The 14,170-nt window shown below is 43.1% G+C and overlaps 1 protein-coding gene across 3 annotated transcripts in view; it reads left to right on the top strand.

Moving 5' to 3' along the window:
* Positions 1 to 14,170, top strand: part of TMEM55A (transmembrane protein 55A) — a 68,905-nt gene that overhangs the window by 44,116 nt on the left and 10,619 nt on the right. For all 3 annotated transcript variants that reach the window (XM_019527910.1, XM_019527909.1, XM_019527908.1), the window contains one exon: positions 13,967 to 14,057. In XM_019527910.1, coding sequence (XP_019383455.1) covers positions 13,967 to 14,057 — 91 coding nt within the window. The remainder of the gene's footprint in view (positions 1 to 13,966; positions 14,058 to 14,170) is intronic.

The following is a 14,170-nucleotide window of genomic DNA, read 5'->3' as shown; positions in this document are numbered from 1 at the left end:
GGCAGTGTGGGGATGCAGTCAGGAAGGCCAACTACACCTTGTCATGCATCTACAGATGCATCTCAAGCAGATCCGAGGAGGTGATCCTCCCCCTCTATGTGGCACTGGTCAGGCTGCAGTTGGAGTACTGCTTCCAGTTCTGGGCGCCGCACTTCAAGAGGGATGTGGACAGCATGGAGAGGGTCCAGAGGAGGGCCACTCGCATGATCAGGGGGCAGCAGGGCAGGCCCTATCAGGGCAGGCTATGGGACCTGAACCTGTTCAGCCTCCACAAGAGAAGGCTGAGGGGGGATCTAGTGGCCTGTTACAAACTAGTCAGAGGGGACCAGCAGGCCCTGGGGGAGTCCGTGTTCCCCCGAGCACGACCAGGAGTGACCAGGAATAATGGTCACAAGCTGGCAGAGGGTAAATTCAGGCTAGACATCAGGAGGCGCTACTTCACTGTCAGGACAGCTAGGATCTGGAACCAACTTCCAAGAGAAGTGGTGCTGGCTCCTACCCTGGGGGCCTTTTAAGAGAAGGTTGGACAAACACCTTGCTGGGGTCGTTTGACCCCAGCACTCTTTCCTGCCATGACGGGGGTTGGACTTGATGGTCTTCTCAGGTCCCTTCCGACCCTACCGACTATGAAACTATGAATTCTAGCCAATTATGGGGTAACTGTGATGGAACTAGTTTCCACTAATAATATGTCTAGTCTAAATGGACTTGGGGACAAACTGGGCTTTAAATTTTTTGGGTTTTTTTTACATGAGCACGTTCTGAAATATTGTTTAAGTTTCTGCTCTTCAGGTGGTTCTGTCACATGGGATAGGATTAATATTTTCTAGTATTCAAGTCACTTGTGTGTAAAGTATATTCTAACATTAGTCATTACATCTATCAACTAGCTTTACTGGGGAACGTTTGTGTGGCCTTGGACCCTTAACCTCTCTGTGCCTAAGTTGTTCTGAGGTTTTTTTGCTTTCTAATGTTGCCTGCTCTATAGTTTCCCTTAGCTAATTTTTTTTTTTTTTTTGGTCCCATAAAATGTTGTGGAATGTAGTAGCTCCAAGTCTCCCTATCTTTCTTCATTTAGAGGAGGGGAAGGAATATGGAAAAATAAATCCCAAACAATGTTGTAGTGCTAAGATTGCAAAATCAAGAGCACAAGACATAGAAACCTTCGAAGTACAATCTTTCCCCCCCCGTATTAATTTGGCCATACTATGATTTATATGGAATGTATGTATATCCTGGCATGGAAATAATAATACCTTCTTTGTTAAAAATGTGGGGATGTTTAATAGGTTAATAGGACCTTGTACTTGCACTGTTTTAAACATTTGTGAGGTGAGGCTTCTACACTGAAGCATTCTTGTGGGAACAGTTAGCATGCAGAGTCACTTTTTATGGCCTGTGAAGGAGGCATTCACCATTAGCTTGCTGCATAATTTCAACTCTTGCATCTCAAGATATAGCTAAAATTGGTTGTGTCACAAGGCAGTGTATTAACTTGAGGACCCCTTTCCTATGTTGGGAGCATTTGGAAATCCTTTGTGGATAAACACGAGTGATGTAAAGCCTCTTAAATCAATCCATTTGAAAGCTTTCCAAGAACGTTTCAAGAATTCTAGTCACACGCTAAACATGTGAAACCTTGCTGTGCTTTTAATTCACTCACCCAGCAGTTTGTGGACTTGAGTCATATGACACAGCTTGTTCAGCTTTTGCTTTCTCTTGTGTACTTCCCCTTTTAGAAATGAACGTTTTAGTTGTATCAAGATCCAAAGGAAACATATTTTTTCTTTTCATCTTCATACACAGAGTTCAGGTATTATAATATTATTTCCAGGGCCATTTCTTGATCATATACCAGGAAACGTGAAATATATTTCAAGACAGGTGGAGACCTATCTTTTTGGCAGGCATGCCATAAATTTGGCCCAGTTTTGGGCAGGAGCCACCTCCACAGTCCAGCTGGTGGGACCAGACACAGGTGTGCTATTAGCACACTGAAATAGATAGTGCTTAGAGAGTGTTACAACACAATTAACCCTTAAAAGGAACGTGAAATACAAACACAGATAGACTTTGATTTTAGGACACCAAGTTAACTTTATTAGTAAACAGTTTTTATATTCAGAGAGAAAAACATTCAGTACTATAATCTCACCCAATCCCAGATGTTACTTTGCTCAACAGAAAAGACGGCTGCTCAGTTCCTGAAGGCAAAGGGTGTGTCATTGGCTGGGAGGGTTCAGACAGGTATTTTGACAGTAACATCTAACTTTCTTGCTGTCCCCCTTTCATGCTTTTCAACTTCACTCCTGTTGATGACTCCTTGCTTTTGGATTGGTCTCGCTGCAGTTAGCATATTGTCCATATTTTTATCCCATTAGTATGTTCCTTTGTTCAACAGACCCATTGCAAGCACACCTTTTCATTTGGTCTTTTTCTGGTATCTTACTTTGAGCTTTGTCATTGCCCTTATCACCTTTCATTAACACATCCAATCCTTTCATCCCTCTGATTAAGCTGGTTAGTGCCAAGTTCAGTTCATTTGAGCTGGTAACAAGGCCATGCTGTGTTATGTTAAAAGAACTTCTCACAGTGATAAAAAGAAAAGATATAATAAGCACTATGAGCTCTACAAAAATAACTCATGGCCAGCTAATAAACTAAAAAATTAATGAGACTGTACAAAACTTAAGCAGCAATGATTAAATAAGGCTAAATATAAACAATACTATAATTCACCACTCTAAGGTGGTGCAACTTCAAAGCATAAAATGTAACAAGCTACCAGGTGGAGCAGGGCACCAAGACTCATTGCCCTGCACCAGCCACACCGCCAGCCATGCGGTGAGTATGGACTGGGGGGTTGGGGAGGGCTGTGTTGCCCTAATCCTCCGGCCACCAGAGGGGAGGTGGAGTGAGGGACGGCACGGGTGGCCTGAGGGGAGTGGCAGTGCCTGGGCCATACACCTACTCTGCCCCACACATTGTGGTACTGGAAATGTGGGGGCTGCAGGTCAGGAGTGAGGGGCACTGGCAGGGCCAGGGGGCTGCAGGTTGAGAGTGAAGGGCACCTGTAGCGCTGGAGGGATAGGGGATTGGGGGTTAGGGACACTGGCAGGGCTAGGGGGCTGCAGGCCAGTAGTGAGGGGGCCCTGGAGTCCAAAAGGGTTGAGAACCACTAGACTAGATGACCTCCTGAGATCCCTTTCAACCCTAATTTTTCTGTAATTCTAAATTAATCCCACTCCCCTGAGTGCTACTCTGATCCCCTTCCCTTGCCTGATCTGATGTGCTGCTTGTTACCTTGTGCTTCCTGCCCAATCTACTGCTTTGCTTTCTGTCCCATCTGCCAGTGTCCTGCTTGTGCCCTCCCTGATCTGCCATATGCTTCACGCAGCAGCTGCCTGTATCACGTATGCCAGAGGTTGTTTCAGGAGGTGCTAGCAAACATGCAAACCATTCATACTTAGAATGGGCAATCCATGTATTTCACTCAAACATTTATAATTTCCATTTCTGGCCCTTCCAGTTTCTTTACAGATTCAGTACATTTCAATAGAATTAAGTGTGCTCCCATTTTTCCTCAGCAACATTCCTATCTATAGTCCTGCATTGGCAAATGTTATTTTATAATGCATTTTCCTAGTGAAAGCCTATTTCCAGCATTGACTAGTACTTTAGCTTCAGTCTGCAGAGTAGTAAGACTTGTATGGAGCCAAGCTATGATGTGGCAAAGCACAACAAGAATTGTCCCCCACCCCCCATGGCTGCTGGTTGTTCAAAAGGGGACCATGTCCTTTTTGATCCTATCTCCACCAGTGTGCTTAATGTATGGATACTGTCTATCCAAGGTGTATGTGCTTACCAACCATGCTTTAGTTCCTTACTCCCTCCCCAGGGAGCTCTACCTGCAATTGTGATTGGCGGGAGCACTGTGCACACCTGTATTGCACCAGTTCATGCAACCCAAAGCTGCTTAGTGCAGACTCTTTTCCATAGTGTGGAATGGTGCTAACACATTTTGAAGTGCTTTCTTTGGATCCTGTGTCTTCTGTGGCAATACTGGGCAATTTTAGATGGACTCTGGCTTGGTTCTTATCTCTGGGAGTGCTTTGTGATGGGGTTGGAAAAGCAGGATGTTACTGCATCTTTTTTTGTCATGATCAGATAATCTTATCTGTAACGAGTTTTTGACCAGGTCTGAAGTGTGTTTGTGTCTAGTTTTCTTCCTAGAGATCAGTGGATCCAATAGGATAACTTTAGATGAGTGGTAACATTCCCAATAGGGAATTCTCCAAGTGGTCTAGTAAAACAAGGTTTTATAATCAGTAGCATAAGAGCATCAGAAACACTTCCTTGTTCTACCATCCTCTTGACAATTATTCTGGTACATAGTGGCAAGCAACAGTGGCTGAAACTTTTTAAATTGGAGTCCAGGGGTGAATCCAGAGGAGGTTCAGTGGCAGGGTCACATGCTCCACTATGTAAGCAACAGACAGACTTTGCGGGTGGGGAAGAGGCCCTAAAGCAGGTAAGACCTCTTTTTCCCTTCCTCCTCCCTTCCCTCAAATCTTGTCTGGGCCCGGATGTGAAGTGTTGCATGGTGCCATTCAAGGTCATGGGACTAGTAGAGTTGAGGTCTGGACAGATTTATTTTTTTTATACATCAGTTGTTTGTGGATCCCGACTTTCCAGTAGCAGAGTATATCTGTGTAATGTGTATCCATAGGGATGGTAGGCTATACCCCAGAGTCCCAGTGAGCACTTTGAAGCCCATCCCAGATCTTGCCAAGAATGCCTGAGGGCCAGGAGAGATGTAGTTGCAAGATAGGGGGACCATAGGAGACATTTGGGGAAAGGCATTAGCATACTATGTGATCTAGACAACCCTGGGGAAGGTTCAGGAGACCCAAAACCCCATGGAGCCATCAAGAATTGGAGGGAGGAGACCTGGAGTAGATTGGAGAAGGTCCAGATATTATTCAAAGACAACATAGGATTCTCTCTCTTCTGTCCTGTATGGGTGATTTGGGCTGTGCCAGCAGGGTAATGGTAGAACCCAGCTTTATCTTCCCAGGAGCCTCATTTTGTGTTACAAGAGGACCTCCTAATGAGGGCTGTGAGACACAAAGCTATAGGGAAATAATGGTATACGCTGTTGGTGCCAAAGCAGTAATAAAACCAGGTGTTAAAGTTAGACCCCTGCATACCATGGGCAGGTCACTTGGGGATTGAGAAGACACGAGAGGGTGTTCTATGAAATTCTGGCTAGGAGTCTACCAAAACATCAAAGACTGCTGCGTGTCCTGCCCAGAGTGCCAGCTAGTTGGGCCCAGGCCCACTCAGAACCCAGTTAATACCCAGCCTGTCGGTCAGCAATATATTTGAGTGGGTGGGATTGGTCTTATTTGGGCTGCTGAAGCCAAGTGCCAGCTGTTGCTGTTTTATTCCTGTCCTGCTAAACTATGGTAACTGATACCTAGAAGCAGTGATCATCTATTCAGCCTTGGCTTAAACAGTCACCTCAACATTTATTAACAGTTGTTTCTTGGTAGGGATTCCCCAGGAGAGCACCATATTTATGTCACAGTTGTAGGAGGCCTTGGATCCATTAGGCAAAGACCTCAGTTTACCATCCCCAAATGGATGGATTGGTTGAGTGATTCAACTAAATGTTAAAAGGGATGGTATGGTAGTTTATAGCTGGGGAACATGGAAACTGTTAGATTGGATATCTGGAAAAACTTCTTCACTGTGAGAATAGCGAGGCAGTGGAGTAGACTGCCTAGGCAAGTTGTGGACTCCCCTCACTGGAGGTGTTCAGGAAGAGGTTGGACAGCTGCTATTCAGGGATGATGTTTGCTGTGCTCATTTTCCACTATGGGTATTTCCTATGCTTCTAGGCTTTACTGGTTGCCCCCCCACACACACACACACACTTGTGCTATACATATCAAGATGTTTTTAAGCCTCCCCAGAGGCATTGGGTATTGGCTACAGCTAAGGATGGGGACTTCAACTGGTGTGTGCTGGTTCTGTTAGGAAGCTGAGAGGTTCCTAGCTAGAGGGTCTTTCCCCTCTGCCCAGGGTCAGATCAGTAGCCATATTTAGGGTCAGGAAGGAATTTTACCTCGTTGCGGAGATCTGGGGTGGAGAATTTTCCAGTGCTTTATTTTTCCATAGGAAATTTTTCCATTTCTAAAAATTAATTGTTTCATTAAATTCATTAGTAACAGTGAATGGATGCCAGTACAATTTTAGGCACGATTGGCAGTTTCAGAGTGGTAATTAGTGTTTTTCAGGTGATTATCCCTAGGAAGCATCTGAGAGAGTACATATATGTGTTACTGACTTGTAAACAGGAGTGTAAATACACTCGCATAATAATGCAAACCAAAAATCAAGTTATGAATTCACTTAATTGGCCTTTCAGGTCAAATCAAAACCAAATGAATGGACCGCTAAGCTTGTTTCTATTTCTCAAAATCTCTTGCTTCTGGAGAATCGGTCAGAAGCACAATTAGTGAAGAAGATGCAGTGTGATGATAAGTTGCCCTTGCCCATAGACTCATTGGTAAATCCATCTTTCAGCGAAAAAGAATGTGGTTTAAGTAGTTCTGAATCAGATTAGCCTCAATCTGATTCTGAAGTGGAACTAATAAGTAGTGCAAGTGATTCTCCAGATAGTGACAGTGAAAGTGGAGGTCCCGCGGTGACCTCAGTGGAAGACAGTTAAATTTTGCTGAAGTAGATGGGTGGACAACCACGGCATATCATGCACAGTTCTTTGGGTCTGCTAAAATTAGTGGCAGCAGTTTTCAGTGCCTTCATTTTCTCCCTTAAATTTAAACAAACAATGTAAGGGAAGTACATACTATCGTGTATTGTCTTTACATTTTTACAAGTATTCCAATAAAAATAATTTCTTTCCACATAAAGCTTTGAATTTGTTTGAATATAAATTTTAAAACACATTAAGTGTGCTGTATTTAATTTTTTTTTCTTACCAAATATTTCAGTTCAAATACTTGTGGCTATTGAGACACAAACTAAAAAAGTACCCCCATGTTAATTTTTTTTCCTAAGTACAAGTCAAATAAACATGCTAAATCAGACCACACTATTTAGGGCACTAGAAAATTTTCTGGAAAACCCACATGTATGCTTTATTGTCAGATTGGTATGGACTTGTGGGGGATATTGCTTTCCTTTGTAGCTGGAGGCGGGGGAAGGGGCATAGACTTCTACCTGGAACCTCTTGAGCGCATATTCTCATTTGAGCATTTTATAGAAGCAGGACATTGGCTACCATGGTTCCCCTGCTTTACTTGTAGCAGGTTAGGTCTATGTTGTGTCAGGGTTGAGGGTAGTCTTTTATGGAGAGTTTAGATCAGGGCTGGCAATTATTTTGGGCAGAGGGCTGCTTACTGAGTTTGTCAAGCCATCGAGGGCCACATGACAGGCAGCCAGGGGCAGATAAATATTAATTTTCTAAATTTTTTTTAGGGGCCCCGTGGGCCGGATAGAATGGCTTGGCAGGCCACATCTGACCCATGGGCTGCATTTTGCCCACCCCTGGTTTAGATTATGGTCGTATGTGGGGTGGTTTGGACAAGGATGATCCTACCTCAGGCAGGAGGCTAGACTAGATCAGGGCTGGGCAATTATTTTGGGCAGAGGGCCACTTACTGAGTTTTGGCAAGCCATTGAGGGCCACACGACAGGCAGCCAGGGGCAGATTAATATTAATTTTCTAAATTTTTTTTTTTTAGGGGCCCCGTGGGCTGGATAGAATGTCCTGGTGAGCTGCATGCAGCCTGCGGGCCACATTTTGTCTGCCCCTGGACTAGATGACCTCTGGAGGTCCCTTTTAGGCCTACTTCTCTATGACTATGACACCACTAAGCAGCAAGGCAAGTTGTTTCTAGGGTAGGCAGGGTATTACCAATGCTTTATTCTCAGTTTTCAACTATTACAGTGATACTGACCTACTTGGTGGTGCGGCACGCAAGAAGATATGATCTGCTGAGCATGCGGAAGCTTTTAGGACTATGAAGTGGCTCCTGCATAGTGCCCCTATACTGCATAGCCTGGATTTGACAAAATAATTTATATTGCAGAATCACCCTTCAGAGCAAGGCTTTGGAGCCACTGTATTCCAGGAATTTGGGAGAATCCTGTTTTTAAGAAGGAAGCTCCTTCTCCAGGAACAGAAATATGTGGTGGTTGCAATTAAGTGGTTCACTGAGACCCTTCAAAACTACCTCCTGAGTGCTCCTTCTGTCCTTGTTACTGACCCTGCCCTATTAACACAGCTGCATGCAATGTGGGTGGCTCACCAGGTTGACAAGATGGTACCTGGCCCTACAACAGTATGCTTTTTATCTGTCTGAAACTATGCCAGGGTAGCACATGCAAATGCAGATTTTTTTCTGTCCCAGGAGGGGGGCTTAAACATGCAGACTTCAATCTTGAGGAGAGGATATGTAAGAAAGTACTTGGTCTTCAGGGGCCTGAAAATCAGTGACAAATGGCTAGCTGCTAATAGTCTGCTTGGCCAGAAGGCTGGGAGCCAGCTCTGATAGATGACTAGTAAATGGGAGTGGAGCCACAAAGAAGCTCAAGGTCTCCAGGAGCAGAGAACAAGGAGTGAGAAGAGAGGAGGCTATGGTGCTGAGGAAGAAGCACAGCATCTGGGTTGTCCCTGTCAAGGTCTGAAGAAAGACAGCAGGCTTTGGTTTTGTTGATTGTTTACAGGCTTGTTTGTTTTGTTACTTTTGTTGAGTCATGGAAATTGGGGTGGGTGAGAGTGGTGTCCAGGGCAGTTAGGAGGGGTACCATAATGACACCCAGTCCCCATAGAGTCTGCCCTGATAGCATTCCCATGCTGGGAACTGCAAAACAGTCTCTGGCTGCTGCCGCTTTTAAGAGCAACAGCCAGGGTGGGCAGAGCATGGGCACTGGTAAAAGCAGTGCCCATTCCTGCTGTTGGATCCTATGCCCTGCTCTCACATCCCATTCCTTCCCTTCCTCTTGGAGCCCGTACTCTTCCCCCCGTTGCTCTCAAAACCGTGTGCCTCCCCCCACCTCTCTTCTGCAGGGTTTGCCCCAGGCAGCAGCTCTTGTTGTTATGCCACTGGTTTTATTCACTGTGGGGACAAGTTCACCCCATATAAAATAAACTGGCTGGAAACCCCAAGCAGAGAGCTGACTGGCCTTAATAAGGAAAGTGCAAGTGACTTGCTTACAGGCTAAGTAATTGATGTTTCTTTTGAGAAGGGCAAATTTCCAGGTATGCTGAGACAAGCAGTTATTAAATGTTTGCTTAAGAAGTCCTTTTTGTCAAGAGCTTAATATGGTTTACAGTAGACACCTCTAAGAAAATGGTGGTGGGTCAACTTCATTCCTCAGGGTGTATATTTGTTCCCCCGGCGACAAGTAGCAATGACACACCTTGTGTTGCTGCTATTTGTCCCTGAGGAGTGCCCATGCTATGCGCCCTCTGGCACATGGCAGGTTACCCTGGGTGGGGTAGGGGAGGCTGGGGCCAGCAACTGTGCTAGCCCCAGCAGGCTTACTTGGGGTCCTGGGGGCCTCAGGGTACTGCAGCTGCAGCACACTTCCTGCAGCTAGGAGCCTGGCCAACAGCTGGAACAAGCCTGGCTCCAGCCAGACAGGCTCTGATTTTGGATGGTGCACGTTGCCACCATGTGCATCACCCTACTTTTTTTTTTTTTTTTTGGCATGGGTATTTTTTTGACTCGGATCTCCTGAGGTCAGAAAACATCCCCATGCTGCAAAGCAGAATGAGGAAGACATGCATGTGGGGTGTGGTGCCACAAATGCATCTGCAGTGACACACACTGCATGTCTGGGGTCATCCGGACACAGCGTATGAGACTGGCTCCAGCCATTGGTACAGCCAAAAAACAGTTAAGGCACTGTTGGTGTTTAGTGTTCCTTTGGCAGTAGATAAAGTTTCTCTCTCTTTTTTTTAATGGGATCTCTCAGCCATCTACCAGACAGTAATGCTGGCTCACTTCAGAATCTAGTGAAGATGGAAGTGGCTCTTTTTTTCCCCCACCTTCATTTATTTGCATTGAATTTGAATGATTTTAGCTCACTGGCTCATGTGTAACCTTATTGTTTAAAACACGGGTATTAAAACATTAAGTGGCAGCAAATGAAGTTTGTAATGTGCTGGATAACTCTTTTTTTTATTTATCTAGGGTCCAGTGACTCTGGCAATAATACTTGCTAAACTAAAACTGAAATGTGGATAGTCAATCAGACCAAGTCATAGAACTAAAAAATCAGAGTACTTTTCATGGTACGAAACACACTTGCCCTACCACCCTGTTAGGAAAAAGTTAAAGACCAAACTAGTAGAACTAACCTGGTGCCTTTTACAAACTTTGTACAAAAAGCTGGTCTGGTTATACTCTTTGCAATATTTCAGGTGCTGCTTCAAAATTTTGAGGTCACTATCCTAAACTCACCTTTAATAAAATGTTCTACCTTAAATTGTTCTGGTCTGTACTGGGCTGGGCTGACAGTTGTGCTTACTGCCATTTGCCTCTCACTCCAAAAGTTGCCATGTAGCAATAGGGCAATTAATAGAGAGAGACTTTTTCTTCTGTTCACTACATAACTTAAAAGCAGCAGAGAAATGGCGATGGATTAAGAATACTTAAAGTAGGACAGGGGGATGGAAGAATACTTAAGCATCCATACAAAAGATTGTGATTTGGGCTGGTTATACTTTGGTGTTAGGTCTCCTGGCTCTCCTAATACTCAAAACAAATATAACTAAAGGTATTAGTTTTGTGGAGAAGTCGCATATCCTTCTGTAACACGGGTGGGCAAAATGCGGCCTACAGGCCAAATGCGGCCTGCCAGGCCATTCTATCCAGCCCACGGGGCCCCTAAAAAAAATTTAGAAAATTAATATTTATGTCCCTGATTGCCTGTCATGCAGCCCTCGATGGCTTGCCAAACCTTAGTAAGCAGCCCTCTGCCCAAAATAATTGCCCACCCCTGTTCTATAAGTTTCAGTAGTTTGCTGTTAGTCAGTCCCATCCAATCTAACTATGAGGATTGTCAGTCATTGGAACAGGCTACATAAGGTATCTTCATTCTTGAAGATTTCCAAGATCAGGCTGGACAGACACTTGGCTGGAATGGTTTTTAGTCAGGGATGATCCTGCCTTGAGCAGGGACTGGATGAGTTCACCTCATGAGGTCTCTCTTAGCCCTACTTTCCTGTGATCCCATGATTCTTTCTATTTTGTTTCTTCGACCTTTATTAGCCAATTTTAGAAAGGAATTGCAAGAGCAGTGCTTTAGTCAGATTTATTTAGGTTGGCAGGTCTGAAGACAAGGTGCCTTCCTCGAAGTGTTTGTAGTGCAGCTTTCAAAGGATTTGTTTACTTTGCTCACTGATGGCAATTTGTGCAGTTAATTTGTAGTATATCTTAATTGGAAACCTGAAAATGATTATGATTCACCTAGCTACTTGAAATGGACTTAAAGGTTAGTGTTCACAAGCGTAATTCCCCTTTTTTATATAAGTAAATATTTTCATGTTTCATGACTAGTAGAAAAACTTCAATACTTTCATGCTTTTTAAGAAGAAATCATGCAGAGTTCTTTTGACAGTGGAGACATTCTTTCAGGAAACTGACTTTGTAAATAATCACTTGAGGAGATGGTAGAGTTTAAAGACTTATCACGCTTTGAAGATAGAATATGATTTCTAGTTGAGTTATTTTAGTCTTTTAATAATAGATTTAGAACATCTAAAATAATCTATTTTGTTGTCTCGCAAATCATGCTGAAGCCTTGAGCCAAAGGGGTTTTTTTTCATGGAATCAGAAAGACTGTTCAAGACTTATTTGGTAGCACACCAAAATATTTTCTTAATTTAGGTAACCTTATTTTAAACTCAATTGAATTACCTGTGCTAGGATAAACTTTAGCATTGGAGATAGGAAATAGTTAAGTGATATGAGATGGGGTGAAGGAGTTGGGATTTCTGGGTTTCACTCCTGCTTCTGCCCCTAACTCCCTATGTTGTTTTTCTTTGTACAAATATTTCTTGGATACTCGTGGTTATTCCACTTCAGACTTTTAAAAGTACCATAGTTCCACATAGTAATGGCAGGAGAACTCTAAATGTCTTTTAGTACAGACCTTAAATTGGGGGTTCCCACCCATAGCTTATGGGCAACATGCCTGTAAGACCCTGTATTGTTCACTGTCCCAAAGGATTAAAAAGTTAAATTTAACCTGATGGGAAGATTAAAGCCTGATATTGCCTGCAGCACATTATTTGTTCAGTATTGTTGCTCAGTGAAGGTTTGGCGGGCCACTGCCTAAGTGGAAATGTTCTGCAATCTCATTCCCTAGAACTTGTACTGTCTATACCAGCTAACCACCTTACGGGACAATTGCATCGTTGTAACCCAGACGTAGTGAAGGTTTAATTTTAAAATCTGTTATTCCCCCTTGCTAATAAGTGAGAATCTCATCCAATCCTGGTGAATAACTAAACTCTCATATCTATTACAATCTCTGCTTTGACTGAACCAGACATGATGAAGGAAGGACATATTTGGAATATGCCTATATGACACAAAGAAGAGTCAGGCTGAGATGCTCTGCACCTAATACTTACCAAACATCAAGGCCAGGTACAGACATTCCAGTTTTACCAGTACAAGTGATCAGAAACTGGCATATACCTGTAACAAGACAGAAGTTCAGCACACGCACACTGGTTTAAAAATGGCAGAACCCCTCCCCCCACTTCCCCACAACCAAAGGGTGTATGTATAGTCTGTTTACTACTGATCTAAACTACGCTACTTACAGAAAATTTTGTAACTTTAGATCAATTCTGCCTCTGACTTCTTGAATGTCTATATCTAGCCCAAGTGTTTTATAGCTACCCTGATTCAGAGTTTTTATGTATATTAGAAAGCTCACAAAGGCACTGCTGTTGGTCTTGAAGTTGGTGTCCACAGTGTATTTCAGCATAATATAGCCTTGCATTGAATACTGGCCAAACTTCCTAACCCTTCCTGCTGCCAGTTAAAATTTTGATGTGGCTAAGAGGCACAAGACACAACTTTCAAAACCAGCATGCCCTGGAGTCAGTGATCTGCACATAGCCCTACAGCTCAAAGAATAATCTGTTCTAATTTTAAATGAGTTCCCAGAACAAATAATAAGAAATAAAGAAAATCAAAAATACACAAATAATAAATATACAGAAAAAGATTTATTTATTTAACTACATCTTTTTGTGCACAAACTACCCTGAAGCTGCATCCAGCTCATTAGTCATAGTGTGGTCACTCCTAGCATTCATTCAGGGACCAAGTCTACCAATCCAAATAAAAAGGAAAACCAGGAAGGAGACAATACCGTATAAGCCTCTTTTCAGCTATTTCAGTGGGTGGTCATATGGGTGTTGGAGGATCAAGTCTTCATTGAGAAACTTTTTTTTTTTTTTTAGTGAATAATATGGAGCATTTTCAGTTCCAGTATGTTCAATGACAGAAGGACAGTTTCAGAGAAAAGAGAAACACCAGTGATGACCTCTAATAGTTTTAGTGTAATTCAGTGTTTTGATAATTTTTGTTTTAAAAAGAGACTTGGATAAAGCCAGGCGATGCACAGGCACATCAGGCAATCATAAAGCGTAGAACTATAATTTCTCTCCTTAACACAATACTATGTTGATTAAGACACTAGATGGTTGATAATCTTCATCTTGGCACAGTTCTCCTCTGATATACTCTGCTTACAGGAAAACTAATTCTTAAAAGCATTACACTTATTTAGTCTAGTAATAAGCTTGGCCTACAACTTTATTGCTTCAACATGATTTGTGTGTGTATATGGGCTGTTTTACTGTCTAATAACTCATTTTGTTTGGATCTAACATGCTGTTCATCTGCAGTTCCTCTGTTGGAAGTGCACTACCAAGAAGGCGCTGCTGTGCATACATTACTATTGGAATGATATGCATTTTCATTGGAGTTGGACTAACTGTGAGTAATGTATTTTTCAATACTAATTTTCACAGGGGCCCCCACTGTTTTCTCAACTCTCAGCATTTGAGTAGCATTTCTTCAGTTCTGACATTTTAGTACTGTCTGACCAC

This window comes from Gavialis gangeticus, unplaced genomic scaffold (assembly GCF_001723915.1).
Source record: "Gavialis gangeticus isolate Ggan-Ray unplaced genomic scaffold, GavGan_comp1, whole genome shotgun sequence".
Classification (NCBI taxonomy): Eukaryota; Metazoa; Chordata; order Crocodylia; family Gavialidae; genus Gavialis; species Gavialis gangeticus.
The sequence above is the reverse complement of the archived record's forward strand: the minus strand, read 5'-3'. Positions and strand labels throughout refer to the sequence as shown.